Source organism: Theropithecus gelada, chromosome 3, assembly GCF_003255815.1.
Source record: "Theropithecus gelada isolate Dixy chromosome 3, Tgel_1.0, whole genome shotgun sequence".
Lineage (NCBI taxonomy): Eukaryota > Metazoa > Chordata > Mammalia > Primates > Cercopithecidae > Theropithecus > Theropithecus gelada.
Genome location: NC_037670.1, coordinates 18,937,529 through 18,964,179, shown reverse-complemented (window position 1 = coordinate 18,964,179; position 26,651 = coordinate 18,937,529). Strand labels below are relative to the sequence as shown.

Genomic DNA, 26,651 nt, shown 5'->3' with positions numbered 1-26,651 from the left:
GTGGCATTCTGCACGTTCAGCCTGGCTCCATGTGGCTTTGCCAGTCCCCAGGTGAGTGTGGACCCAGCTTGGGTCTAACTTCCTGTGTGTTTTGCAGACAGCTGGATAGAAAACGACAGCCTGTCAGTAGACAAGCATGGGGATGACCAGCCAGACAGCAGCAGCCTCAAGAGCAGGGGCAGCGTGCACTCGGCCTGCAGCAGCGAGCACAAAGGCCTGCCCATGCCCCGGCTGCAGGCACTGCCGGCCGGCCAGGTCTTCAACTCCAGCTCAGGCACGCAAGTCCTGGTCATCCCCAGCCAAGATGACCACGTCCTGGAAGTCAGTGTAACATGACAGCGCTGGGGTGAACACATGCCACGGCCCAGCTAGGAGTGCACTTTATGGAACTGTGACTGGACTCTTCTCCGTTCTGGCTCCAGCCAGACCTTCAGTGGTCCTGCCTGGCTGTGGGGACATCAGAGAGCGTCATCATGCAGCTGGCCAGCCGAGTTCTGTTGTTGTTTTCATGCCGCCTGTGATCTCAGATTCCTGCTTTTCTCACCCCGTCCCCATGCTGGTGTCCCATGCCACTTACTCAGAGCTCCAGCCTCCCTCCCCTACCTCACATGCTGCTCATGAAAGTCTCCACCCATGCTGTCTGCACGAAGCAGCCTCTGTCTGCTGGCTCTTCGTGGAAGGCCATTTGTCTTTCAGGTAGACACTCAGCAGGCCTTGCATTCTTAGTGACGTGTGTGCCTTTCTGGTCACACAGCTGCCCAGGTTCCTGATTGGGGTGGATTTGTGTCCCCTAAGGGGTAAAACAGCCGTTTACCGCAGATCCTCTCGTTGTGCTTTTCTAGAGTAACACCCTTCTAGGGGAGGTGGGTGGGGGGAGGGAGGGATCATAACCCCTTCTGTGCCTTGGGATGCCGGAGCTGGGGGACCTGGAGGCCCATCAGCCGGAGCCACGTGAAAGGTACTGAAGAAAGCTGAGACCCGGCTGTGAGGAACTCCTCGGCGGTGAGGTGGTTTAGGGATAAATGTTTCTGGAACCCTGTGGTCCCCCATAATGTTGATAGAATATCATATGCACTGGGAGTTAAATATTTAATTTAATGATCATTATATATGTGGGGGTTAATACGTTTTTCTGTCCCTTTAAAGTCTTTACATGTAATTGTAGCTGTATAATCATTATTTTTCTTTTGCACCTTAAGTCTTAGAAATTAAGATGTTCCATCGTGAGGATGAGAGAGGTCCTCAGTGTGTTTTTAGTCTGGTTGTAGGGAAGGACTCAAGTCCTGGAATGTCCTCCGCTGGTCTACTGAGTTGCAGTCACACTGTTCCAATGGATTATTTGCTTTCGGTTGTAAATTTAATTGTACATATGGTTGATTTATTATTTTTAAAAATACAGACTAACTGATGTAATGTTTATGTGTAAGTTGCACCAAAAATCAAGGACAAAAATAAGTGTGTTTGTTTTTACAGGTGTGAAAGTCACAGCTTGTAAATAAGTGTTGTACGTATTAAACCTTTTCCAGCTCTCCAAAGCGATGTATTTTTGTACATACGAAATAGTACTCTTAATTTCCTGGGCAAGCGTGCTTGGAATTGAACTTGACAAGATTAGCGCAAGCAGATAGAATTGGGTCCAGCAGCGGGTGGCCCTCGTGTGAATCCCCGTGGATGTGCAAGTCGTGGAGAGAAGGAGCACTGGGTTCCCGCCCAGCAGGGTGCTTGCGGGAGGCAGTGGGGCGTGGGAGGAAGGAGGCACAGACTGGGGAAACGCGACAGCTGTCATTTCCAGTATTCTCTGTGTTGTCTTTTAGCTCATTGAATAAATAAAGGTGACGTGATTTTTTTTCCCTTCTACGTCTTTTTCATTTGTAGAAATTGGAGACGTGTAAAGAAGATAAATAATTGTGTATTTAAACTTCCCAGAAATTTATCTTCTTCATGTGCAGTTTAACAAACTTGGTCAAACTAGTTAGCAAATTAGAACTTCAGAATCTAATGATAGTTTAGGGTTTCTAAAATAAGGATTTTTTATCATAAAAATTGACGATTGCCCTGCATTTCTACCAAGTCCTGTGAATAAAGAGATGGGAGATTTGATTCTGTCAGAAGAGCCTGTAATCCGTGTTGTCAGCCTGGGAGCCTTCCCTAGTCTATAATGTAGCTTTCCTTCTTACCCTTTCTCTCTTACCTTCTGGAAGAGGGAATGTGATTAAATGTTTTATTTATTACTCTCTGATTTTCTTGTATCTAGTTCTACTCCCAGGATGAAATTATCCAACTTCGTATGTATTTAGAGGAAGAAAGTGAAGGGGAAATTTAAAATGTTTACAGCGCTTTCTTATTGCCTGAAGATGGAATGAAATCAAATTTATCAGTTTTTCCCCCTAATTACCCAAAAGATCTTTTGCAAACTATGTTACATGAATGCTTCTGCCTCTTTAAGACAAAGAAGGTTACCCAAAATTGTCATTTTTTTCTTAATGTTTATCATAAAAGTCCTAAAAGAGTAACTGTAATTGGATTTTTATTGTTTTATGTAAAGTAAGGTCTATGTATTTGAGACAAGCTGGTTTTGTTGATAAAGACAAGAGATGTTAAATAATTGTGAAGCCAGATATACAATGTGTATCTAAAAAGCAAGGAATTTGCAGCTGTTTTACAAATATCTGTGGAACATGTAAATACTGTCAAATGGAAAATAAAATAAGTTATAATTTTTGTGAATTTCATGGGATGTCCTATGATTGGAAAAATTATAACTCTTCTGATTCTAATGTGGAAATTGTTGTATTTAATCAGAAAATGATTTTACCTACAACAGTTCCATTGTCAGCACAGCCCAGGAGGGTCAGATTCCTGTATTAATTACTCTTAGTGGAGACGCTAGATATCCCATACAGAATTAGCAGAAAAAATACAGGCTTCTATTCAAATTTTCTTTAGTGCTTAAAATTAAGTTTTAAAATGAAGTCAGACACTCCAGGTTTGTATATAAAATGAAAAGCTATACTACTTTTTATAAAAGGGCAAACTGGGCTGATCTGAATGTTTTACTCTCAACTGTGTTCTTTAAATCCTACCTGGTTTTTAAATTTTATTTTTCATGAAAATACTCCTTTCTCTACATTTATTCATCCTTTATACATCAGGCTGTAAGACCCCCAAGCATTATTAATACAATGTGTTGGGATTTTGTGACTGGAAAAGGTGACAAGTTGGTGACTTTGACACTGCAGGTATTAATTCCATTTTCATGGTTTACTATGAAAAGTCATTTTTCATATTATGTAATATATTGTTAGATTAAAACCATTGTATTAAGACTGTTTAAAATGTAAGCATTGTAATTCTGAAAATACACATTTTAAGAAGAAACTGCTGTTCTGCACTGGATCTTTTGCTGCGACACGGTGTGACAACAGTATGTAATGTGAAGATTTTCTTGTTTTACCTCTCTAGTTCTTGTTCCTGACTCTTGGCATAGATTATTTGCTTTTTGGGAAGCATTCGGATTTTTTTTTTTTTTTTTTCTCTCTGAGACAGTCTTGCTGTGTTGCCCAGGCTGGAGTGCGATGGCGCGATCTCTGCTCACTGCAAACTCCGCCTCCCAGGTTCAAGCCATTCTCCTGCCTCAGCCTCCCGAGTAGCTGGGACTACAGGCATGCATGCGCCTCATTTTTGTACTTTAGTAGAGACCGTGTTTCACCATGTTGGCCAGGCTCAGGTCATCCACCCTCCTCAGTCTCTCAGGCGTGAGCCACTGCACCGGCCAGCATTCGGGACTTTATTCATAATTCCTTACCCAGTAGCTCACAAGAACGAAGACATTTGGGTGTGCAGGGCTCTGGGATGTTGTGGACGCTGCTGTGCCAGGTTGGGCCTCCGTGCGGAGAGCGCCCTGCAGCGTGGCTCCGGGGTGTGGGCGGGGCCCGGAGAAGGCCCCGCCTCGGGAGGGGTTGGGCCGCTTGCGTTCAAACTCCGCTTCGGAGCCGGGCGAGGGCGAGGAGGCTCCTCCGACCTCCTGGGGCGCTGCGGCCTGTGGTGCGCGGCCCCGCCCCGGAAGCGCGCGCTGTGGGCGGTGCGCACCGCCTCTTCCCGGAAGTGCGTGCTGTGGGCGGGGCCGCGCGGACCCCGGGAAGCGTCTCTGTGGGCGGCAGTCGGCTTGCGCTGCGGTGCACGTGGGGCGGCAGTGATGAAGTTCGCCTACCGGGTGAGCGCGGGCGGCGGGCGGTCTGTTCGATCGGCGCGGCTGTTCCGGTGGACGGCGCCTGAGCTGGCGCCGGGCAGGCTGGGGCGCGTGGTCTGCTTTCGCGGCGTCTGGCCGCGTGGGGGTCGCCGGCGGTCTGCGCGCCCATGGCCTCGGGGACGCCGGGCTGTAGTGGGTCTCCTGGGAGAGCTGGGACGGAGGCGCCGACGGCTCCTCGGGGGGACCAGGGACATTTGTCGGGGTCCCGGGGTATTTTTAACCTGAGTATGGCCCCGCCCAAAGGCTGGAGTTGGTGCCGTCGGGGAGGGCAGAGCACCCTCGGGAGGGATGAGGAGGTGGGACGGGGCGGGGGCGCGGGCAGGAGGGGTGAGAACAGGAGGGACCCCGGGCCCGGGGCTGCTCGCTGACAAGCGAGCGTCCAGGTGAGCGGAAGGGCAGGGAACCCAGGTGTGAGCTCTGTTTCCCGAGGCCGGAGAATTCCTGAGGAATTCCTGAGTCGTACACCCTCAGTCTTGAGAGCCGGGGAAGACTTGTCCCAGATGTGAAGTGCAGGAGGCGGGTGGGACAGGTAATAAGAGGGGACCGCGGAGCCAGCCTGGGGGTCTCTGAGGCGTTTGCTACAACTGGCTGGTTATGGGGACGTCCGTGTTTCCCACAGTAGCCCTGACCGTTGGGCCTCCAGGGTTGCACGGGCCGCCTGCTGCTGAGCCCACCGTGTACTACACTGGTCCTGTCCGAAACTGAGCGTGGTACTGGCCCCTCAGAGTGCTGCTCGTGTGTCCCCTGTGGTGGTGGAGGCACCGCTGTGTGCCCAGCACCAAACCAGAAGCCATATCCACGTCCTCACAGGCCAGGACTTCTTCCGCTCCATATTCTTATTGCAAAGTGGCAAAAAATGTCCCTTGAAGCCTGCCTGGCCGCTTAAAGTCATTCTGCTGACCAGGCTCCTCCCTGAGGTCCTGAGGGCGCTGCCCACCCACGGCTTCGGAGTCTGGTGCCTTCCCATTTAGATTCCAGCTCAGGTGACACTTCTAGGTAACTCTCCGTGACCACCCTCTAAAGTAGCCCTTCCTCCCACACTTCTCATCCCCCTCCTGCTAGGGATAGAGTATAAATGTGCGTGTCTGTGTACATGGCAGTCTCCAGTGAACGCTCGTTCTCGTGAATTAGTAAATAAGTAAATAGTGTGCTGGCTTGCAACACTTCTGGATGCCCTGAGCTCTAAGCACTTTCAGGGCGCTGTTCCATTGTTGCAGCTTTTTTCTTGGTGAAATGAGGGCTCCATGCCCCTCTTTACCTGGCAGGCGCCTCTGTCTTGGGAGGCTTCCTCAGAGCTCCCGGGGGCATCTTACTCATCTCTGTGGGAGCTTGGACCCCCCCCCCCCAGGCTCCTCTGGTCTCCTGAGGATCAGGCTCCCTTCTTCCTCTCTTACCCAGGAAATGTGAACGGGCCCCCAAGGTGAGGTCCTCTATGCCATCTCTCTGCCCAGATTCCTCACTTAGTACTTTTCTGGGAGTCAACTGTTTTCTTTGTGCTAAGACAAGTTTGGTTTTTTTTTTTTCAGTTTTCAAATTTGCTGGGTACGGTGTACCGGCGTGGGAACCTAAATTTTACCTGCGATGGAAATTCAGTTATCAGTCCCGTGGGCAATAGAGTCACTGTATTTGACCTTAAAAAGTAAGTATGTGAAAGTGCTATTGATAATGGTGATACTGATTACTATTATCACTATTTTTTAAGTAGTAGATGAAAGCTGACAGTGTCTTCTGTGCCTTCTTTTTAATGGCACACCCGTTAATTAAGGGAGCCCAGGACAGGACTACAGGACGGGTTAGGGTCAGCAGATCAGTTGTGGAAATTGGCAGCCAGATCCAGTTCTTCATTCTAGTGCCTTAGCCAGGCCCCGTATGTCGCTTGGCTCCATTACCTGGGAAGGGACCCTGTCTCTGCGCTGTAAAGGGTGGGTGGGGAAAAGGTGTAGCTCAGGGTTAGCCCTTCCCCCATCAGGGAAGGCCCCTGAGGGCTGAGAGGCCAGGGCTGCTGGGGGAGTTGAAGGTGCCTTGGACTCCTGCTCGGGAGCCCTGCTGCCACTGGGCCTCACCAGTCGGACGGGCAGGCCCAAAGCTTCCAGCTCTGCAGCTGGAGATCAGTTCCTGTGTGCTGTTGCACTTTGCTTCATGGCTCTGTGTGAATGCTGTGTTACCACAAAGTGAAGGTGTGTCGAAATGCTGCTTGGAGCAAGTCGGTCGGTGCCGTTTTTCCAGGAGCGGGGGCTCTCTTCATGTCTCTGTGTCACATTTTGGTAATTTTTGCAATATTTCAGAGTTTATTATACCTGTGAGGGTGTTCTGTGATCATCTTTGCTATTACTATCGTAATTGTTCTGGGGTGCCATGATCCGTGCCCATGTAAGACGGCGAGCTTAATCGGTAAGCGCTGTGTGTGCTGTGACTGCTCCACCGACTGGCTGTTCCCACCCCCCGTTTCTCTTCCTCTACTTGGGTCTCCCTATTCCCTGACACAAACGATATTGAAATTAGGCCATTTAATACTGGCCTACAGTGGCCACTGCGTGTTCCTGTGAAAGGAAGAGTCACACAACTCTCACCTGGAATCAGAAGCTAGAAGTGACTCAGCTCAGTGAGGAAGGCGTGTGTGTCAAGAGCTGAAATAGGCCGAAAGCCAGGTCTCTGCCACCAAACAGGCAAGTTGTGAATGCAAAGAAAAAGATTTTGAAAGAAATTAAAAGTGCGACTCCAGTGAACATACGAGTTACAAGAAAGCAAAACAGCCTTATTTCAGATATGGATAAAAGTTTGAGTGATCCAGATAGAAGATCAGACCAGCCACAACATCCCCTTAAGCAAGTAAAAGCCTAATGCACAGCAAGGCCTTACCTCTCGTCTGTTCCGTGAGGGCTGAGGTGAGGAAGCTGCAGGAAAAAGGTTGGAACTAGCAGAGGTTGGTTCATGAAGTTTAAGGAAAGAAGCCATCTCCACAACACAGAAGTGCAAAGTGAAGCAGCAAGTGCTGATGGAGAAGCTGCAGCACGTTATCCAGGAGATCCAGCTGAGGTCATTGATGAAGCTGACTACACTAAACTGCAAAGTTTCAGTGGAGACAAAACATCCTTCTATTGGAAAAAGATGGCCAGGCGCAGTGGCCCATGCCTGTAATCCCAGCACTTTGGGAAGCTGAGGTAGGCAGATCACTTGAGGCCAGGAGCTTGAGACCAGCCTGGCCAATATGGTGAAACCCCGTCTCTACTAAAAGTACAAAAATTAGCCAGGCATGGTGGCACAGTCCTGTAAATCCCAGCTACTCAGGAGGCTGAGGTTCAAGAATTGCTGGAACCCGGGAAGCAGAGCTGAGATGGTGCCAGTATACTCCAGCCTGGGCAACGGAGCAAGACTCTATCAAAAAATAAATAAATTTTTAAAAAAAGAAAAAGATGCCATCGAGGACTTACATAGCTAGAGAGGAGAAGTCAATGTCTGGCTTCAAGCAACAGGCTGACTCTCTTATTAGGGGCTAATGCAGCTGGGGCCATTAAGTTGAAGCCAGTGCTAATTCACTGTTGGGAAAATCCTAATGTCCTTCACAGTGATGCTCAAGCTACTCTGCCTGTGCTTTATAAGTGGAACAGCAAAGCCTGGATGACAGCACATCTGTTTACAGCATGGTTTACTGAATCTTTCCAGCCCATTGTTGAACCCACTAAGGTTCCTTTCAAAATATTCCTGCTGATGGACAACGTACCTGGTCACCCCTGAGCTCCAATGGAGACGCTGTCTTCGTGCCTGCTACCACCACATCTCTTCTTCAGCCTACAGGAGTGACTTTAACTTTCAAGTCTTACCATTTAAGAAATATATTTTGTAAGGCTGTAGCTGCCATAGATAGTGATTCCTATAACGGATGTGGGAAAAGCCAATAAAAAGCCTTCTGGAAAGGAATCGCCATTCTAGATGTCATTCAATGAGGGCGAAGTGTCGACATTAACAGGAGTTTGAAAGAAGTTGAGTCCAAGCCTCATGGATGACTGAGGGGTTCGAGACTTTGGTGGAAGAAGTTACTGCAGATGCGGTAAAAATAGCAAGAAGATTAGAAACGGAAGCAGAGCCTGAAGATGGGACTGAATTGCCGCAATGTCACAATAGATATTGAATGGATGAGGAGCTGCTTCTTATGGATGAGCAAAGCAAGTGGTTTCTTTATTTTTTTTCTTTTTGAGGAAGTCTCACTCTTGTCCCCTAGGCTGGAGTGCGATGGCGCGACCTTGGCTCACTGCAACCTCCACCTCCCAGGTTCAAGCGATGCTCCTGCCTCAGACTTCCCCTCACCGAAACAGCTGGGATTACGGGCGCTTGCCACCATGCCCGGCTAATTTTTGTATTTTTAGTAGAGATGGGGTTTCACCATTGTTGGCCAGGCTGGTCTAGAACTCCTGACCTCAGGCGATCCACCCTCCTTGGCCTCCCAAAGTGCCGAGATCACAGCCGTGAGCCACCACACCCGGCCAGCAAGTGGTTTCTTGAGATGGAATCTACTCCTGGTGAGGATGCTGTAAAGACTGTTGAAATGACAACAAAGGATTTAGAATATGACATCGACTTGGTTGATAAAATGCTGGGAGCATTTGTGAGGATTGACTCCAGTTTTGAAAGAAGGTCTGTTGTGGGTAAAATGCTATAAAACAGCATCATGTGCTACGGAGACATCTTGTGAAAGGAAGAGTCCATCAGTACAGCACACTTCGTCGTCGTCTTGTTTTAGGAATTGGCAATGGCCACCCCATTTTCGGCAACCACCACCCTGCCTGGTCAGCAGCCATCCACATCGAGGCCGGCCGTCTACCAGCAAAAAGATGAAGACTCACTGAAGGCTCAGATGATCATTAGCATTTTTTAGCAGTAAAGTGTTTTTAAATTAAGGGATGCACGTTGTTGTTTTAGACAGAATGCTAACACTGATAGATTACAGCACACATGAGTAGACTGCAGCGCACACCAATAGACTAAAGTACACACTTAGACGACAGTACACACGAACAGACTACAACGCACACGAATAGAGCACAGCGCACACTTACAGACAACAGCACACACTAGTAGACTGCGCCGTACTGTTTACGGTATGGTGTAAACACAGCTCGGCTTTGTATGGGGAAGCCAGAACGTGTGTGCCTCGCTCGATTGCAGTATAAGCTTTATCTGCAGCATCTCCGAGGAGTTCCTGTACCCACTTATTTTCCATTTTTCCAGCAACAGTGTTACATGGGTGCGCTGTCATGGCAGTTAATTCCTGTTGGGCATGTAGCTTGCTTCTGGTATTCTGATGTCACACTGAGGCGGAACAATCCTCTCATCGTACCATCCTGGAAACAGAATTGATGTATCCAAAGCGCATTTTTAAGGCTTTGAATGCATTTCACCAGAGTTCCTCCAGAGACAATGTCATTTCTTTTTTTTTTTTTTTTGAGACAGAGTCTTGCTCTGTCGCCTAGGCTGGAGTGCAGTGGTGCAGTCCCGGCTCACTGCAACCTCCGCCTCCCAGGTTCGAGCGATTCTCCTGCCTCAGCCCCCTGAGTAGCTGGTATTACAGGCACCTGCCACCACGCCTAGCTAATTTTTGGGGGTGTTTTTTTTCTTTTTTTTTTTTTTTTTGGAGATGGAGTCTCTCTCTGTCGCCCAGGCTGGAGTGCAGTGGCGTAACCTCGGCTCACTGCAAGGTCCGCCTCCCGGGTTTACGCCATTCTCCTGCCTCAGCCTCTCGAGTAGCTGGGACTCCAGATGCCCGCCACCACGCCCGGCTAATTTTTTGTATTTTTAGTAGAGATGGGGTTTCACCATGTTGGCCAGGATGGTCTTGATCTTCTGACCTCATGATCTGCCCGCCTTGGCCTCCCAAAGTGCTGGGATTACAGGCATGAGCCACCACGCCCGGCTGATTTTTTTGTTTTTTCAGTAGAGACAGGGTTTCACCATGTTGGCCATGCTGGTCCCAAAGCACTGGGATTCTAGGCGTGAGCCAATGCGCCCGGCCGACAGTGTCATTTCTTTTTGAGGAGTGGGGGGTATCCACAGATGAGCTCTGGCACGCAGGATGCAGTGAGATGGGAGGCGCTGCTTGGGGAGAGTGGGCCGCTGGTCCTGGGCCAGGCTTGGCCTGTCTCCCTCGTGGGACTTGAGGATCAACAGCACACCGTGGTTTTTGTCTTTATCAGCAACAAATCTGACACGCTGCCCCTGGCCACTCGGTACAACGTCAAGTGCGTGGGGCTGTCCCCGGATGGCCGCCTGGCTATCATCGTCGATGAAGGTATTCGCCCTTGATGTGGGCGGGGACTGAGGGGCCAGTGAGGAGGACTCAGGGCTGTGTGGGTCTGAAATGATCCAGTCCCCAGTGGCTTCCGTGTCGGGGCCTGGTGGGGGTCAGGGATGAGGGTGTCATGAGTGAGGCTGTGTCCCTGCCGCAGGCTGTGTCTGTGGCATCACCTGTGGCAGTGCAGGGCCTCATGGCCTTGGGCATTCTTAGTCCTGATGCCTCACAGTGGACATGAGAAAGACCTTTCGGTTTTTCCTGTGCTGTGTATCTGGGGTGGCCCTGGGGTAGCTGCACAGTGGTCACCTCTGGCGTCCTGCAGGGGGCGATGCGCTGCTGGTCAGCCTGGTCTGCAGGTCTGTGCTGCACCACTTCCACTTCAAGGGCTCTGTGCACAGCGTGTCCTTCTCCCCCAATGGCAGGTAAGGGGGGCGGCTGGGGGCAGGAGCGGGTAGGAGAGGGTCAGCTGTGTGTGCCAATGGTGAGGCCCACTGCCCAGCTCTTTTCCCTGGGCCCCGGGTTGTGATGTTGGGCACACGGCGCAATCTCTGGCATCAGCGACCCCCTTTTCTGGAGCAGAAGACTTGGTGCAGCCAGGCTGCCCTCCCTCCAGGGCTGTTTCTTCCCTGAATTCCACTTCCTCTGCTCCTGGGCCTCCATCCTGCAGGAGGCGGGACTCTGGAAGGCACAGGTGGGCACAGACTGAGACTCCACAGGGGCCTTAGGGCCATTGCTGGTCTTGAATATCAACTGTGTCCGCGTTCCTTCCATAGGAAGTTTGTTGTCACGAAGGGTAACATTGCCCAGATGTATCATGCGCCTGGGAAGAAGCGGGAGTTCAACGCCTTCGTTCTGGACAAAACCTATTTTGGGCCCTACGATGAGACCACCTGCATCGACTGGACGGATGACTCCAGGTGCGGCCTCGGAGGCGTTGGGGGAGCGAGGCCTGAGAGAGGCCCTTTGGATGGGTCCCCCTGCTTGGGCCCTGCAGCTTCATTCTGCAGTGGCATCTTGGCCTCTTTTGGGGCTGGGCGCTGCCTGCACCACCGGGACTGGCTGGGTGACTGGTCGAGTCTTCGTGGCTCTGAAGTACGTGCTGTGGCCGAGCCTCCTGCCCCTGCACCGCCCTTTCACCTGTTTGTCCCGGAAACAGGGAATGCTGCGGTTGGCTCGGGCAGCGTCTGGGAGGCGTGAGGAAGGCAGACAGGGCAGGGGCTGTGCCGGGGTGTCTTCCTGTGCCTGGAGGCTTCACGGCTCACTCTGAGACCATGTGGGGCTGTAGCGGTCTCCGTGAGGCCCTCTGGAGCGTGCACCGGGCTGCTTTGTGGTGGCCACGCCCTGAGGAGGTGCCATCTCCCTCTTTTCCAGGTGCTTTGTGGTTGGGAGCAAAGACATGTCCACCTGGGTGTTTGGAGCTGAGCGCTGGGACAACCTCATCTACTATGCACTGGGGGGACATAAGGATGCCATCGTGGCCTGCTTCTTTGAATCCAACAGCCTGGACGTACGTCCGTTTGCCAAGTTCCCTAGCCTGACGGTGGTCAAAAGCGGCTAGTTCAGGGAGACCCCAGACTGCAGGTGGCCTCTTCCTTCGGTTCCTCCAGGCTGTTCCCATGTGGCCTGGGGGCATCTAGGGACCAGCGGCAGCTGTTGCAGCCCATTGAAAATTGTTCTCAGAGTTCAGAGGGGCCTTCGGTGCCGCTGATCCCTGGATCTGAGCTGGAGGGAGGTGTCAGGTTGTGGCAACTGGGCCAGTGTGGCTGGGGCTGGGGTGAGCCTGTGCTTTCGCTTGCAGCTGTACTCACTCAGCCAGGACGGAGTGCTGTGCATGTGGCAGTGTGATACACCCCCCGAGGGCCTGCGGCTGAAGCCCCCTGCGGGCTGGAAAGCAGACCTGTTGCAGCGGGAGGAGGAAGAGGAGGAGGAGGAAGACCAGGAGGGGGACAGAGAGACCACCATCCGGGGAAAAGCCACTCCGGCCGAGGAGGAGAAGACAGGAAAAGTGAAGTACTCACGGCTGGCCAAGTAGGTCTCCGAGGGTGCAGTGTGCTGCAGTGGGCTGCGGTGGGGCACTCCTGTGGGAATCTGTTGCCCTCAGAGGGATCTGGATGTGGGGTCCTCAGGGCTGAGGAGTGGGAGGTACAGAGAGCAGGCCCACGTCTCAGGGCCCTGGTTTGAGCACCCTCGAGTGCTTGGGTGTTGACCCTGCCCCTTAGTCAGGGTCCCTGCTTCAGCTGTCTGAGCTGCCTGTGTGCCCAGGGCAGGGCAGAGGGCAGTGGGTGGGGTACATGGGGGTAGGGAGGTGTGTGGGCACTCTGTGATGGGAATAGCAGCACCTTGGGCCCCAAGGGGGTTGGGAGTTGTCTGTGGCCCCACCAGCTCCTGCGGACTTCGGTGTGGGCGATAGTCCCTTGGCCTCATGCAGGGAGACACTGGGAGAGCATTTGGCAAGGCTGGAGGGAGAGGCCAGGCTGTGAGTGGGTGCAGCGGGTGGTCTGAGTCCTGCTTCGGGGCCCGCTGGTGGGTGGTGCTTGGTGCTTTTTCGGGCACTGAGCTGGGCTGTGCAGCCCCACATCTGAACTCAGTTCCCCAGACGAGAGGAGACTGAGCGTGGCCCCGCAGCCTTCCCGTGGGACGGCCTTAGCTGTGCCCGGAGCCCTGGCAGAGATGCTGCCCTGATTCGGGGTGTCCTGCATCTGGGCTGTGGGGGAGGCTGGTTGGGATCCCATGAAGGCAGAGTTGCCCGCAGCTATGGTGTCTCTGTCACCCGGGTGTCCCAGCCTGGGCCCCTCCTTGCTGCAGTTACTTAGCACCTGCTATGTGCAGGGCTCTGAACTTGGCACTGAGACACACTCCCTGCCCTTGTGAGGCCTCCTCTCCGCCGGGGAGGAGAGGTGCAGTGATGAGGTGGCTGTGTGCAGAGGTGGGCGGCAGTTGGGGTCCCTGGGCGGGGAAGGCTCCCACACGAGGCCCTGCCTGTGGAGGGAGCCAGGCGGCCAGAGCAGGCTGCGTTTGGAGTGTGTTGGGGTCTGATGGGTAGGTGGGAGTTGTGGCCATGAGAGTCCTGGGTCTGAGGAGCGGGGAGGGCCGGCTGGACTCCAGTGGGAGGAGGGTGCTTTGCCAAGGGCAGCGGAGTTGGAGGGCGGCCAGAACAGGTCCAAGTGGGTCAGTGTCCACGGGTGGGTCAGTGCCTGCGGGGACTTGGGGGTGTTGTGCTGGAGTCAAGACTTGAGCGGGGACTGGAGGAAGAGGAAGGGACAGTGGGCCCCCCAACCCCGCCCTGAGGAAGGGAGGTTCCAGGCAGCTCCAGGAAGACAGTGTACGTGCTGGGCAGGGACTGCGTTCTGTCAGCGCAAAGGATGAGAAGGCAGGGCCTCCTGCATTGGCAGCCAGTGGTCCCTGTCACTTGTTCAGGAGGGATGGGAGCCAGAACGAAGAGGGAAGGACCAGGGCTGAGCTACACTGTGACTCGGGGAGGTTTTGAGGGCGGAGGCGCCATCAGGGTCACCTTCGTCTGTTGATGGGGACCGAGGGTTCCTTAGAGGAGGAAGCAGCAGGGGGTGATGGGATTCGGGTGTGCCCAGTGGCCATGCCGCACCTCCCACACCTCCTCTGCCTCCCGTGGGCACTGCTGCCTCTGGATGCACCGCCAGCTCTGCCCCAGGCCAGCTGGCAACAGTGGAGACGCTGTATGAGGTTCACTTGGGGTCTCGAGCTTGGGATGGAGGCGGGCAGCTTCAGGGCCTGGGGTGGAGAGGGCGAGGGCAGGTCTGGGACCTCCTGCCTGGATCTGTGGCCTGTGTCCTGGAGCCCAGAGCGAGCTGGGGTGGCAACCTGGCTCTGCACCCCTCCTCACAACTCTTCTCTCTCGTCAATTCAGGTACTTCTTCAATAAAGAAGGAGATTTTAACAACCTGACAGCTGCAGCATTTCACAAGAAGTCTCACCTCTTGGTCACTGGCTTTGCTTCTGGAATCTTCCATCTTCATGAGCTGCCAGAATTTAACCTCATCCACTCCCTGAGGTAAGCCTTTGCTCACGGTAGGGTGTGGTTTTCATGCACTTACTGGCCCTGAATCTGAGGGCCCAGCCAAGCCTGCCCTTAGAGGTGGGGGCTGCAGAGCCACTTGGAGTGCCAGCTCAGGCCACAGGATGCCAGCCCGAAACCTGCCTGGCCGCTGGTGCTGGTCGGTGCGACAGTGTTGCCACCCCACCCCGGCAGTCAGCAGCATTGGTCTTGGGTCAGTCACGGCCTTTGGAGTTTTTGCCTCTGCTTTTCTTCATCTGTGAGACACAGAAAACAAAAATACTATGCTCATAAAATTGTGAAGTTGCAAGTTTTTGAACCCTGGCCACCTCTCTGGGCCTTCTCTGATTCTTTTCTTTGAGATAGAGTCTTGCTCTGTCACCCAGGCTGGAGTGCAGTGGTGCGAACTCGGTTCACTGCAACCTCCGCCTCCCAGGCTCAAATGATCCTCCCACTTCAGCCTCCTGAGGAGGTGGGACCACAGGTGTGCACCACCACACCCGGTTAGTTTTTACATTTTTTGTAGAGATGGGGTCTTGCTGGGTTTTCCCAGGCGGGTCTTGAACTCGTGGGTTCAAGCAGTCCTTGCCTCTGCCTCCCGATGTGCTGGAATGACAGGCATGAGCCTCTGCACCCAGCCCTCTGATACTTGAACTGAAGTGAATTGTTGGAATCTGGTGAGTGGGTGGGGTAAGCTCGACACACAGGGATAGAGTCTGGTGTGTGGGGCTGCCCTGAGTGGGCACTGGGGTTTCAGCCCAGGCAGGCTGGCCTCCCACTTACAGGCCCATTCTCTGCAGCATCTCAGATCAGAGCATCGCCTCAGTGGCCATCAATAGCTCGGGGGACTGGATTGCTTTTGGCTGTTCAGGTTTGTCCCCAGCCCGGGTGGTAGAGATGGACTCCCCATTAGGGACTACTGCTGCCCAGCTACAGGCCTGCTCGACAGCCACCCACTGGGGGTGCCCTGCCCTCCCCAGCCGCCTTTTCTAAGGGGCCCTCCCCTCCCCCAGCTGTCTGCCATGGGGTGCCCTCCCCTCCCCCAGCCACCTTTCCAAAGGAGCCCTCCCCTCCCCCAGCTGCGTTTCAGGGAGTGCCCTCTTCTCCAGCTGCCTCCCGGGGGTGCCCTCCCTGCCTTGGTCCTCCTCAAACATCTCTCTGTCTTAAGCCCTCTTGCTCAAGGGTGTGGGCGTCATAGCCCTGTCTCAGTTGTGACATGCAGCCACTGAGTTGCACAGGTGGGGCCCATCACTGGCTGGTAGAGCTGCAGCATCGGGCAGTGGTCCCAGTCTATTCTTGGGGGTCTGTGCGTTTCGCCCCCTGCCTGGCAGCTTTCTCAGGCCTGTGCCAAGTGGGAAGGTGGGCCGAGCCAGTCTGACCTGGGATGGGCCTGAGCCGAGTACCCCAGCTTCCCCCATGTATACAGGCCTGGGCCAGCTACTGGTGTGGGAGTGGCAGAGTGAGTCCTACGTGCTCAAGCAGCAGGGCCACTTCAACAGCATGGTGACCCTGGCCTACTCGCCCGATGGACAGTACATCGTGACCGGTGGGGATGACGGCAAGGTAGGCTCCTGTCCCCGTCCTGTTGGCCTCTGTGCCTTGGGGTTCTGAGGATGCAGTGGTCTGTGGGGCTGTGCCCCTGTGGCTGGGCCCCGACTGTGGGGTTGGAATTGACAGGTTCACCCGGGCTCATCAGCTCACTAGGCGTTTAAAAACATGCAGAAATGTGAATGGAGAAGGTTGGGTGTCTTTCTCTCCCCTTTCTGACTTGGTCTCCTGCACGGTGGTAGCTGCGTGGCCAAGAGTGGGTCTGTGGTGCCAGCAGCTAGCATCCAGCCAGCATCCAAGGGGCTCCAGTACGTGGCCGAGGGTGGGTCCATGGTACCGGCAGCTGGCATCTGGCCAGCATCCACAGGGTTCTGGTGTGTGCAGTGCCACCGAGGGCCATCTGGGCCTTAAATGGGCTCCTCCTGGAGGTGACGGGAAGAGACTGGGGTAGATGGCTCACTCACCACCCACTCAGCACAGCCTTGGGCCTGTAGGGGAGGTTGGGTGAGCCAGGGCAGCTGGGGGCACAGGGGCAAGGCTCTCAGGATACGGCGTCACATGCAGGGGTCTCAGATGGGGTATGAGTCGCAGGCAGGGGTCTCAGGGATGGGGTATCAGTCATGTGCGGGGGCCTCGGATGGGGTATCAGTCATGTGCGGGGGTCTCAGGGATGGGGTATCAGTCATGTGTGGGGGCCTCGGATGGGGTATCAGTCATGTGCGGGGGCCTCGGATGGGGTATCAGTCATGTGCGGGGGTCTCAGGGATGGGGTATCAGTCATGTGCGGGGGCCTCGGATGGGGTATCAGTCATGTGCGGGGGTCTCAGGGATGGGGTATCAGTCATGTGCGGGGGCCTCGGATGGGGTATCAGTCATGTGCGGGGGTCTCAGGGATGGGGTATCAGTCATGTGCGGGGGCCTCGGATGGGATATCAGTCCTGTGCGGGGGCCTCGGATGGGGTATCAGTCCTGTGCGGGGGCCTCGGATGGGGTATCAGTCCTCTGCGAGGGCCTCGGATGGGGTATCAGTCATGTGCGGGGGCCTCAGGAATGGGGTATCAGTCCTGTGTGGGGGCCTCGGATGGGGTATCAGTCATGTGTGGGGGTCTCAGGGATGGGGTATCAGTCATGTGTGGGGGTCTCAGGGATGGGGTGTCAGTCACAGCTGGGGATCTCAGGGATGGGGTATTACTCACGGGTAGGATCTCAGGGATGGGGCAGTACAGGAGCGTCTTAGATGGGGTGGCATGGGGACAGGGATCCTGGCCGAAGCTGTGGCACACAGGGTTGTGGTCTGCCCGTGCCCCTCCTGTCCTGCCGCAGGTCAAGGTGTGGAACACCCTCAGTGGCTTCTGCTTCGTCACTTTCACGGAGCACTCCAGTGGGGTGACCGATGTGACCTTTACTGCCACCGGCTACGTTGTGGTGACCTCGTCCATGGACGGGACCGTGCGAGCCTTTGACCTTCACAGGTGATGTCGTTGCTCCGGGTTGGCTCGGGGCGGGCTTCCTCGCGCAGAGGTGAAGGTGGAGGGCGAGGCTGCAGCGCAGCTGCTGGGACAGGGGACCCTGGCATGTGACGCTGACCTTGCCTCTTCTCTGCAGGTACCGAAACTTCCGCACCTTCACCTCTCCACGCCCCACCCAGTTCTCCTGCGTGGCGGTGGATGCGAGCGGCGAGATCGTCTCTGCAGGGGCGCAGGACTCATTTGAGATTTTCGTGTGGTCCATGCAGACAGGCAGGCTCCTTGACGTAAGCACCCTGAGGGGCCGGGCTGGGGCTCGGGAGGGGCCTCCTGTCTCCTGGGAGACGAGCTCCGGGAGCTGAGGTTACACTCCGAGGGCCATGCCCCGGCCCAGACCTGCCCAGAGAGCCGCCTCAGCCCCCAGCTCCACTTTTCCGCCTCCTTGCTCTACGGTAGGTTTTGTCCGGACATGAAGGGCCCATCAGTGGTCTGTGTTTTAACCCAATGAAGTCCATCCTGGCCAGTGCCTCCTGGGACAAGACGGTGCGCCTGTGGGACATGTTTGACAGCTGGAGGACCAAGGAGACGCTGGCCCTGACCTCTGATGGTGAGCACGAGGCAGCAAGCAGGAGCAGTGGCCTGGGGACCAGCGGCATGCTCTCACACCCGCTGCCTTGTTCCTGGTTGTGGGTTTGGTGTGAACCTTCTGGTGGGAAGCGGGGGGTGGTTCTTAACCCAGACCTGCTGGTGTGGCAGCCCTTGAGGTTGGCAGTACCTAGGAGACAGCAGATTGGCGGGTAGGGCCAGCGTGGCTTCCACGAGTCCTCGTGGTGCTCCCGCTCCCTGGGCGCCAGGCAGGAGAGAACAGCTCCCCGAGTGTGACGGGCTGCTGCCACAGCTGCTTCCTGATTTTCTGAGTTGCTTTGGAGCTCTGCCAGGGTTGTGTCACTGCGAGAAGGACACAGGGACCATGGGGGGGCCCAGACGCTGGATGGGGCCAGTCCTGGGATCTGCAGACTGGGAGAAGAATGAGGGGCCGTAGGTGGGCCCAGACGCCAGATGTGACCGCCCAGGGATCTGCATACTGGCCTCAGGCCACTGCCTGTCTTTCTGACGAGGCTGTACTAGAGGCCCCCATGGTCTCCTGTGTTCATATGGTCTGTTGCTGTCAACGCCTCAGCAGCGGCGTTGAAAGACCACATGGCTCACAAAGACCCAGCCCATCCATGTTTGGGTGTGGACAGAGTCTGCCATCCCAGGAGCCTGGCTCTCCCTGCTTCCGGCTGCCTCACCCCACCCCCCGGCCTGGCACTGGCCAGGCTTTTGGTGTCACATGTGGCTTCTTTGCAGAGGCTCTGTATTCTAGTCTGTCCAGCCACACTCAGTAACCACCATCACTCCCCCGCCAGCCTCGCCTCCCCAGCGCCCCGTCCATCAGCCTTCGTGGGTCCTGCAGCCCCAGCTGGACCGCCTGGTGCTCTTCACTGGTGCTGAGCTGTTCCCTCACCCACCTGGGTTGGAGCTTCTCCTGGGAGGAGATTCTTGTGTACCAGACCCAACAGGCGCTGGTCTCTTAGGGGTGCCAGGGAATGGCCTGGTCTCCAGCCGAGGGTGGTTGATGGCCTGCCTGCGGGAGACCGGGGTCTTCGTTGGGCCTTACTTTACATCTCTGTTTAGCTCTGGCTGTGACTTTTCGCCCTGATGGTGCGGAGCTGGCTGTGGCTACGCTGAACTCACAGATCACCTTCTGGGACCCTGAGAATGCGGTGCAGACAGGCTCCATTGAGGGCAGGCATGACCTCAAGACTGGCAGGAAGGAGCTGGACAAGATTACAGCCAAGCACGCAGCCAAGGGGAAGTGAGTATCGGCGTCGGGCCTCCTGATTTGAGACCCCAGCCAGCCACCAGGCTCCTGCAGCTTATCCATTTTTGGCCTTGTCCTTCGTTCCTGAGACGGCTGAGTCCCTGTGGATGGAGGCAGGTGGTCCTGAGCCCTCTGGGGAGAGGCCATGTCCTCCTTAACCTCTGGGCTCGCTCAGCCTCCAGCACAGGAGGTCGTCTGGATTTACTGAACATAAACTTGTTCAGCTGAGAGCCTACATCCACTTCCAAACCTTGATCCTGAATTACAACATCGTTCTCGTGTGCAGAGGGGAGAGTAGCTGGGTGCCTGAGCTCAGGCCGGAGACCCAGCACTTGGGGAGACGGAGGCAGGTAGATTGCTTGAGCCCAGGAGTTTGAGACCAGCCTGGGCTACATGGCAAAACGCCATCTCTACAGAAAATACAAAAATTAGCCAGATGTGGTGGCACATGTCTGTGGTCCTAGCTAGTCAGGAAGCTGAGGCAGGAGGATTGCTTGAACGCGGGAGGTCAAGGCTGTAGTGAGGATGGTGTCATGCCATTGCACTCCAGCCTGGGTGCCAGAGCAAGACCCTGTCTCAAAAACAAAACAAATGAAAGCACCCCCCTAAGAGTAAAAATGCAGGTCCTCAGTCACCTCACCTGGCTGGAGAGTGCTACATGGATGGTGAAGACGTGGTGTCCCCTTGTCTCGAGGAGTCGGGCCAGCACAGCACTGACCGAATTGCTTGCTTGGGGTCCTGGCTGGGCTGTGATGCTCACCTCGATGGTGGTCAGGCTTAGGAGAAGGGGGAGGATCTGGGGTGTGCCCGGGGTGGGTGTAGCCTTGGGGCCTGGACCTGTGTCGCAGGAGCTGGGAAGCCTGTTCAGCAGAGGGTCTTTCTCCGGAAAGAAGTAGCAACCCTATCTTGGAAGTGCTATGAACGCCTGTGTGCAGTCCTCGTGGGTTCGCCCTGAGTGTGGAACTGCTGGGTGCTGGTGGTGGTTCCGGCTTGGAGGAGCTACACGGTTGCCATTCTCATGAGGACGCTGTTGGCTTCTGGCTTCTCCACCTCCTCGCCAGCGCTTGTTGCTTTATTTTTGTTTTTAACGAGAGCTGTTCTGGTGGATGTGAATTCGTATCTCGTTGCAGTTCTGGTTGTAGTTTCTCTAGTGACATTCAGCGTTTTTCACCTGCGGCTTGGCCATTTGTAAGTCTTGTTTGGAGAAATATCTGTTCAGGTCTCTTGCCTGTTTTTGAATTGAGTTGTTTGGTTTTTTGTTTGTTGATTTTAGGGGTTTCTGTGATGTCTGATGTGCAGATACTTGTTCTGCTTTGAGAACTGTGTTTCTACCGTTTTGGTGGCACTCTTAGTTCTGATGGCGCACAGTTTGCTCATTTTTTCTGTTGTTCTTTGTTCTCTACTGTCATAGCTAAGGGACCTTGCCCACCCCTAGGCGCCTGCTGAGCGAGGCGGTAAGGGCTGGTTTCTGGTTTCTGCAGGACTGAGCAGACGTGATTGACAGTAGGCTGCCCAGGGCGGAGGCCGACTGGCCGCCGTTGTGTGCTGACCTCAGCAGGGAACACCGTTCCTTGAGCCACTTGTTCCTTTTGTGAAAAAGACATTGACTCTCGGGAAACCGAAGCATTGAAGGGTGGTGCTGGCTCAGAGTGGAACCAGGTGACGGTGCCATTGGACATCGTGGGTTTTTAAAGTCTCGCGTGAGTTGAGGCAGCGAGCCTTGGCGCAAGTTGCTGAGGCTGTTTGCTTCCTGAAGCACTGGTGTAGGATCTTCTTTATTTCCTAGGGTTAGTTTTTGTTTTATTTATTTTGATTTTTGATTTTTGAGACAGGGTCTTGCTCTGGAGTGTGATCATGGCTCACTGCAGCCTCCAACTCCTGGGCTCAAGTGATCCTCCCACATCAGCCTCCTGAGTAGCTGGGACTATAGGCATGTGCCACCATACCCAGCTAATTTTATTTTTTGTAGAAACAGGATCTCGCTATATTGCCCAGGCTTGTCTTGAACTCCTGGACTCAAGCAGTCTTCCCAACTCAGCCTCTCAAAGTACTGAGGTGTAACAGGTGGGAGCCACCATGCCGGCCTAAAGTTGGTTTTTAGAAGCCATGTGCTGAGGTTTGCTGTGGTGGCCACCCTAAGTCCATGTCTCCTCTCCACCCAGGGCCTTCACCACCCTGTGCTACTCTGCAGACGGCCAGAGCATCCTGGCGGGAGGCATGTCCAAGTTTGTGTGCATCTACCACGTCCGCGAGCAGATTCTCATGAAGAGGTTTGAGATCTCTTGCAACCTGTCTCTGGACGCCATGGAGGTGAGCTGGCAGCACAGGGCTGGATGGACGTTGCTTCCAATGCAGGTGGAATGCGTCGAGCTCCTGCCTTCTGCACTCCTGGCTCCTCGGGGCCTTGGGCACAGTCGTGACGCTTGTCCTATATCTCTGCACAGGCCCCTCACCTGCCCCAGCAGATCCCTGCCGTGGAGCCCAGTGCCTCCCTCAGCTGTGTGTGGAGCCGTGGTCCCCAACCCTTTTGGCATTTGGGACCAGTTTTGTGAAAGGCAGTTTTTCCACAGACAGGGTTGGGTGGATTGGTTTTGGGATGAAACTGTTTCACCTCAGATCAAGGTCATAGGCATTAGATCTCAGAAGGAGGGCACAACCTAGATCCCTCACATGCGTGGTTCACAGTAGGGTTTGCGCTCCAATGAGATTCTGATGCTGCCGCTGATCTGTTGGAGGTGGAGCTCGGGTGGTAATGTGAGCGGTGGGGAACAGCTGTAACTTCAGAGGAAGCTTCACCCACCTGCCAACCACTCACCTCCTGCTGTGCAGCCCCTTTCCTAACAGGCCATGGGCTGGAACCAGGGGTTGAGGACCCCTGTTGTGGATGACCCTGCCGGGGCCGGTTGCTGTGAGGCTGGCACTGTGGGGGGCAGTGCCCAGCACACACTGGCTCGGGAGACACGGACACCTGTCAGGGAAGGAGTGAATGAAGAGGGTGCTGGCAGGCCCTCCCCGCTGGCTTCCTGCCTGGGATCCCGCGTAGAGGGCTCTGCCCTCACTGTCCCCGCTGGTGCCTGCCCTCCCCCCTCAGCACAGCCCTCGGCCCAGGTCCCATTCACATGCTGGCTCCCGCAGGACCTCAGGATGTGAGGGAGCCCTGGAAGCCTCTAAGCAGGGGTGTGGCTGCTGGGTTCACCTGCCCACGCCCCATCGGGGCAGAAGCCCACTGCCCCCCTAAGTGTTTCTGGGGGAGAGTGTCCTTGGCACTTTCATGAGGGAGCAGACGGCCACCCTCGCTGTGAGCCCCAGCCCTTGTGGCAGCAATGTTGGCATGTAGACCTCGGTCCATCCCCCTCCGCAGCCTCCATGCCCACCCTGTCTGCAGCTAGCTCTGCAGGAAGGTCCCTGGGACGCTGCAGGGCTCTCTCCCCGTCCTCCTGCTAGACGGGGCTGAGGCCGGTCTGGTGTTGGGGTCAAAGAGCAAGAGTGGGAGAGGAGGGCCAGGCGGCCAGGCCATCAGAAGCAAGGCGTCCACTGCTTTTCTGTTCTAGGAATTTTTGAACCGAAGAAAAATGACAGAGTTTGGCAACCTGGCACTAATTGATCAGGACGCTGGACAGGAGGATGGAGTCGCGATACCACTGCCAGGCGTCAGGAAAGGTAAGCAGAGGTTCCTCCCGCATCTGCCCGGCACACATTCCTGGGTGACTGCGCACTCGTGCCCCTGGTTGGGGCTGCAGTGTGTGAGAAATAATGGTCACCGCATGGTGACGTTTGCTGGACATTGAGGGTGTCGAAGGCCCAGTGGGTTGGTGTTGGTGCCGTCAGCCCCTGTGGCAGGAGAAGCTGTCCACGTGTTGCTGCACGTGGCCTCCCTGCCCTGGCAGGACCCATGCATTTGCTCTTGGGACTGGGTGCCCCGTCTGCTGCATAGCACACGGAGCATTCTGGCGTGAGGCTGTGTGTGCCACACAGAGAGCCAGGTGCTCTAGAAGACCTGGGACTGCCTGAGTCCCAAGTGGACCATCCTGATGGGACACTCACCAGCCACAAACCCTGAGTGCTTCCATATGCAGGCCCAGGGTAGCATGTTGAGTGCAGCAGACCCACTCCTGGGCTGGGCCGGGCCCTTTTCTGGGTGGGACACGCGGTCTGCTGGCTGGGCCAGCTTTTCCGGGAGCAGGGGCTGGGCCATCTGTTTGGCAGCTCACCTGGAACAGCCTCTGCGGCCCCAGCACAGGCCCACCTGCTGCAGCTGCAGCGAGGGAAGGGCTGCTTATGGCTCTGCTTTGTGCAGGGCCCAGTGAGCAGAGGCTGCTCCTCTTGATGGGGTTCCCACGGCACCCCCAGCCAGCCGGGGGCCGCAGGATGACCTGTGTCGTGGGGAGAGCAACCTGGATGTGCTGCTCAGTGACTGCTTTCGGTTCTTTTTCCCCAGGTGACATGAGTTCTCGGCACTTCAAACCTGAGATCAGGGTGACCTCACTCCGCTTCTCTCCCACTGGTGAGCACCGAGCCATGGGCTGTGGGTGCCGGTGGGCACTGGGGCATCTGTGCCGGGGCGAGGCTGGCCACCATGGTGCTGCCTGCAGGCTCTGGTGTGTGTCCTATGCCCCTGGGTAAGAACATGGCCCTGCAAACCCTGCAGGCCACAAGATGGCTGTTGTCTCTGAAGATAGACAGCTATGATGGCTCCAACCTCAGATGCCTTGAGCTTTGAAACATGGCAGGCCTGGCATGCCCTTGCTCTAGCAGCTCCCCGAGTGCCCTGGACGTGCTGCCTGGCTGGGGTGGCCCTGCCGTCATGGAAAGCCCGTCTCTTCCACACTGCCCCCATCCTCTCACGGTGGGGAGGAGGGTCTGTGCCATAGGCCTGTGGAGCCTGGCAGTACACGTGGTCTCCACACAGAGGAGCCAGGAGCAAGGTTATTGGCAAGTGTGCTCCAGCCTAGACTGAGTGTCAGAGCCAGGGGTAGAGAGGCCCACGTGAGTCAGGGGTCTGTGCCCTGGGGCCCAAGGGCCAAATCTGGCTGGCCACCAGCTTTGGTCATTGATGTTTTACTTGGACATTTTACTGGGCGTTTTCTTCGTTGGCGGATCCTGTCTGTCTATCTCGAGTGCACCATGCAGCACTGAGTAGGTGCAGCAGAGACCACAGGGCCTGCGGAGCGGAAGACGCCTGAGCTTGACAGAAGACTTAGCTGGCTCCCGGTGTCGGGAGAGGAGGGCGCGTGCGTGTACATATTTGTTACATGTGCATCAAGTCCCTGGGAGAGTAACTTCTGGGATGATCCATTTAGTCCTTCCCAGGACTAAATGGGAAGGACTAAATGGATTGGGGGGTGGGGGCTAAAGGCAGACATCCCGGTTCCTGTTGACTTTTGCACTTTGTCCCAGGAGGATGTACTTAATACTCTTTCTTTTAAAAAAAAGTTGGGAGGAATGAACTTAAATTTTTAAGAACGCACTGTGTAATTTCCCAGGGCGCTGCTGGGCAGCCACCACCACGGAGGGACTCCTCATCTACTCCCTGGACACCCGTGTGCTTTTTGACCCATTTGAGCTGGACACCAGCGTCACCCCTGGGAGGGTGCGCGAGGCACTGCGCCAGCAGGACTTCACCAGGGCCATCCTCATGGCCCTCCGGCTCAACGAGAGCAAACTGGTGCAGGAGGCTCTGGAGGCGGTGCCCAGGGGCGAGAGTAAGTCGGGGCTTTGTGTCAGGCACCAGGGGTCGTCCTCTTTTGCCCTGGTTTGAGTTGTTGGCAGAATAAGCATGTTTTTTTCTCCTTTTGCAGTTGAAGTGGTCACCTCCTCCCTTCCTGAACTGTATGTGGAGAAAGTGCTGGAGTTTTTAGCTTCCTCCTTTGAAGTGTCTCGCCACCTGGAATTCTACCTCGTCTGGACTCACAAACTGCTCATGTTGCATGGACAGAAGCTGAAGTCCAGGTAGAGGGTCTCCCCTGCAGTTCCTCTGTGGCTCAGGTCACTGGACCAGCTTGTCCTGCTGGATAAAAGGGAACCTTGACATGCAAATGCAGCATGAAGTGAGCCCACTGTACCCACAGCATGGGTGCGCTCCGCACGCTTAGGGAGTCTCCCTTTCAGAGCCGGGACGCTGCTGCCTGTCATTCAGTTCCTCCAGAAGAGCATCCAGCGGCACCTGGACGACCTGTCGAAACTGTACGTGCGGGTGCAGGGCCTGGGGGTGGGCAGGGGTGCACGGTCCCCTGCTGGTTCACGCTGGTGGAGTGCTCCTTATGTCACCTGATTTGAGGACAAAAGGAACCAGTGCTGGAGGCTTGTCTTCTCACTGGCGGGTGAACTGCACCTGCCCGGCCACCCTGCTTGGGAAATGGCCTGGCACTGAATGGAAAGCAGCGAGCACTGTGGCAGGCAGACAGGCAGACAGGCAGACAGGTGGTGTGCTCCAGGTGCGGCCGGAATCCTCCAGGCTCTTGGAGGGATTGCCACATTCGTAGGACTGGGCAGCCTTTCCTGGATTTGCAGGTCACCTGCACAAGCAGCGGGGGTGGTCACAGGACTGTGAGGCTGGGCGGCCTGGAGTCCTGGAGGTGTGGCTGCCCTGAGCCATGGCTCCCCTGGAAAAGGGTGCTGCTGTTGCAAGGATTCATCCACGGGCCTAGGACAGGGCCCGGCCCTCCGCCATGCTCACTCTGCAGGGGTGCCCGCCTCTTCTCCTGTCATTTCTTTGTGGTTTGTGCCTTTTTTGTCCCTAGCAATTCACCCTCCCTAAAGGTCCAGCAGAGCCTGAACTAGGCACGCCTCAGAGCAGCCATGTGAGGGATAGCTCCCTCTGTTGCCAGTCAGTTGCCAGGTTTCCCAGCTGTATTTCTGAAAGGTCTGTTCTCTGCCGTGTCTGCGAGTTGCTCTGTCCAGGGTTCAGGGGTTGAGGCCTGAGTTTGGGCCCTGTGGGTTCATGTGGTCCTCCCATCTGTGCTTGACATGTCTCTCAGTCTTTGGAATGTGTCCCAGAGTCTAGGTCGAGCCTTTCCTCCCCTCGTGTTCTGGGTGCCCTACAGAAGGCTGGGATGCGCCCTGATCCACGATTTTGGTGCCAGGCCTTCCCTCAGCTGAGATGTCCTGGACTTTGCACAGAGCTCTGTAGAGGAGGAGGAGGAGGGCTGTCTAGCTCCTTTATTTATTTTTAAAATTCATTCTTTTTTTTTTTTTTTTTTTTTTTTTTT

At 55.3% G+C, this 26,651-nt stretch overlaps 2 protein-coding genes across 5 annotated transcripts in view; both read left to right on the top strand.

Annotated features, from left to right (window-relative positions):
* TRAPPC10 (trafficking protein particle complex 10) overlaps positions 1–2,777 on the top strand; it is a 99,374-nt gene extending 96,597 nt beyond the window's left edge. For 2 of the 3 annotated variants that reach the window (XM_025379827.1, XM_025379829.1), the window contains one exon: positions 98–2,777. In XM_025379827.1, the coding sequence (XP_025235612.1) occupies positions 98–336 (239 nt within the window). In that variant the 3' untranslated portion in view covers positions 337–2,777. The remainder of the gene's footprint in view (positions 1–97) is intronic. The other variant, XM_025379828.1, reaches the window with a different exon arrangement.
* A 1,236-nt stretch (positions 2,778–4,013) lies between these two features.
* The window catches only part of PWP2 (PWP2, small subunit processome component), a 24,713-nt gene continuing 2,075 nt past the window's right edge, over positions 4,014–26,651 (top strand). The window contains exons 1-20 of one of the 2 annotated variants that reach the window (XM_025378428.1): positions 4,014–4,213; positions 5,776–5,888; positions 10,438–10,532; positions 10,858–10,957; positions 11,309–11,452; positions 11,907–12,042; positions 12,334–12,563; positions 14,419–14,562; positions 15,366–15,436; positions 15,992–16,128; positions 17,437–17,585; positions 17,719–17,866; positions 18,036–18,186; positions 19,257–19,437; positions 21,606–21,753; positions 22,995–23,103; positions 23,882–23,947; positions 24,927–25,145; positions 25,242–25,392; positions 25,552–25,626. In XM_025378428.1, the coding sequence (XP_025234213.1) occupies positions 4,196–4,213; positions 5,776–5,888; positions 10,438–10,532; positions 10,858–10,957; positions 11,309–11,452; positions 11,907–12,042; positions 12,334–12,563; positions 14,419–14,562; positions 15,366–15,436; positions 15,992–16,128; positions 17,437–17,585; positions 17,719–17,866; positions 18,036–18,186; positions 19,257–19,437; positions 21,606–21,753; positions 22,995–23,103; positions 23,882–23,947; positions 24,927–25,145; positions 25,242–25,392; positions 25,552–25,626 (2,585 nt within the window). In that variant the 5' untranslated portion in view covers positions 4,014–4,195. The remainder of the gene's footprint in view (positions 4,214–5,775; positions 5,889–10,437; positions 10,533–10,857; positions 10,958–11,308; positions 11,453–11,906; positions 12,043–12,333; positions 12,564–14,418; positions 14,563–15,365; positions 15,437–15,991; positions 16,129–17,436; positions 17,586–17,718; positions 17,867–18,035; positions 18,187–19,256; positions 19,438–21,605; positions 21,754–22,994; positions 23,104–23,881; positions 23,948–24,926; positions 25,146–25,241; positions 25,393–25,551; positions 25,627–26,651) is intronic. The other variant, XM_025378429.1, reaches the window with a different exon arrangement.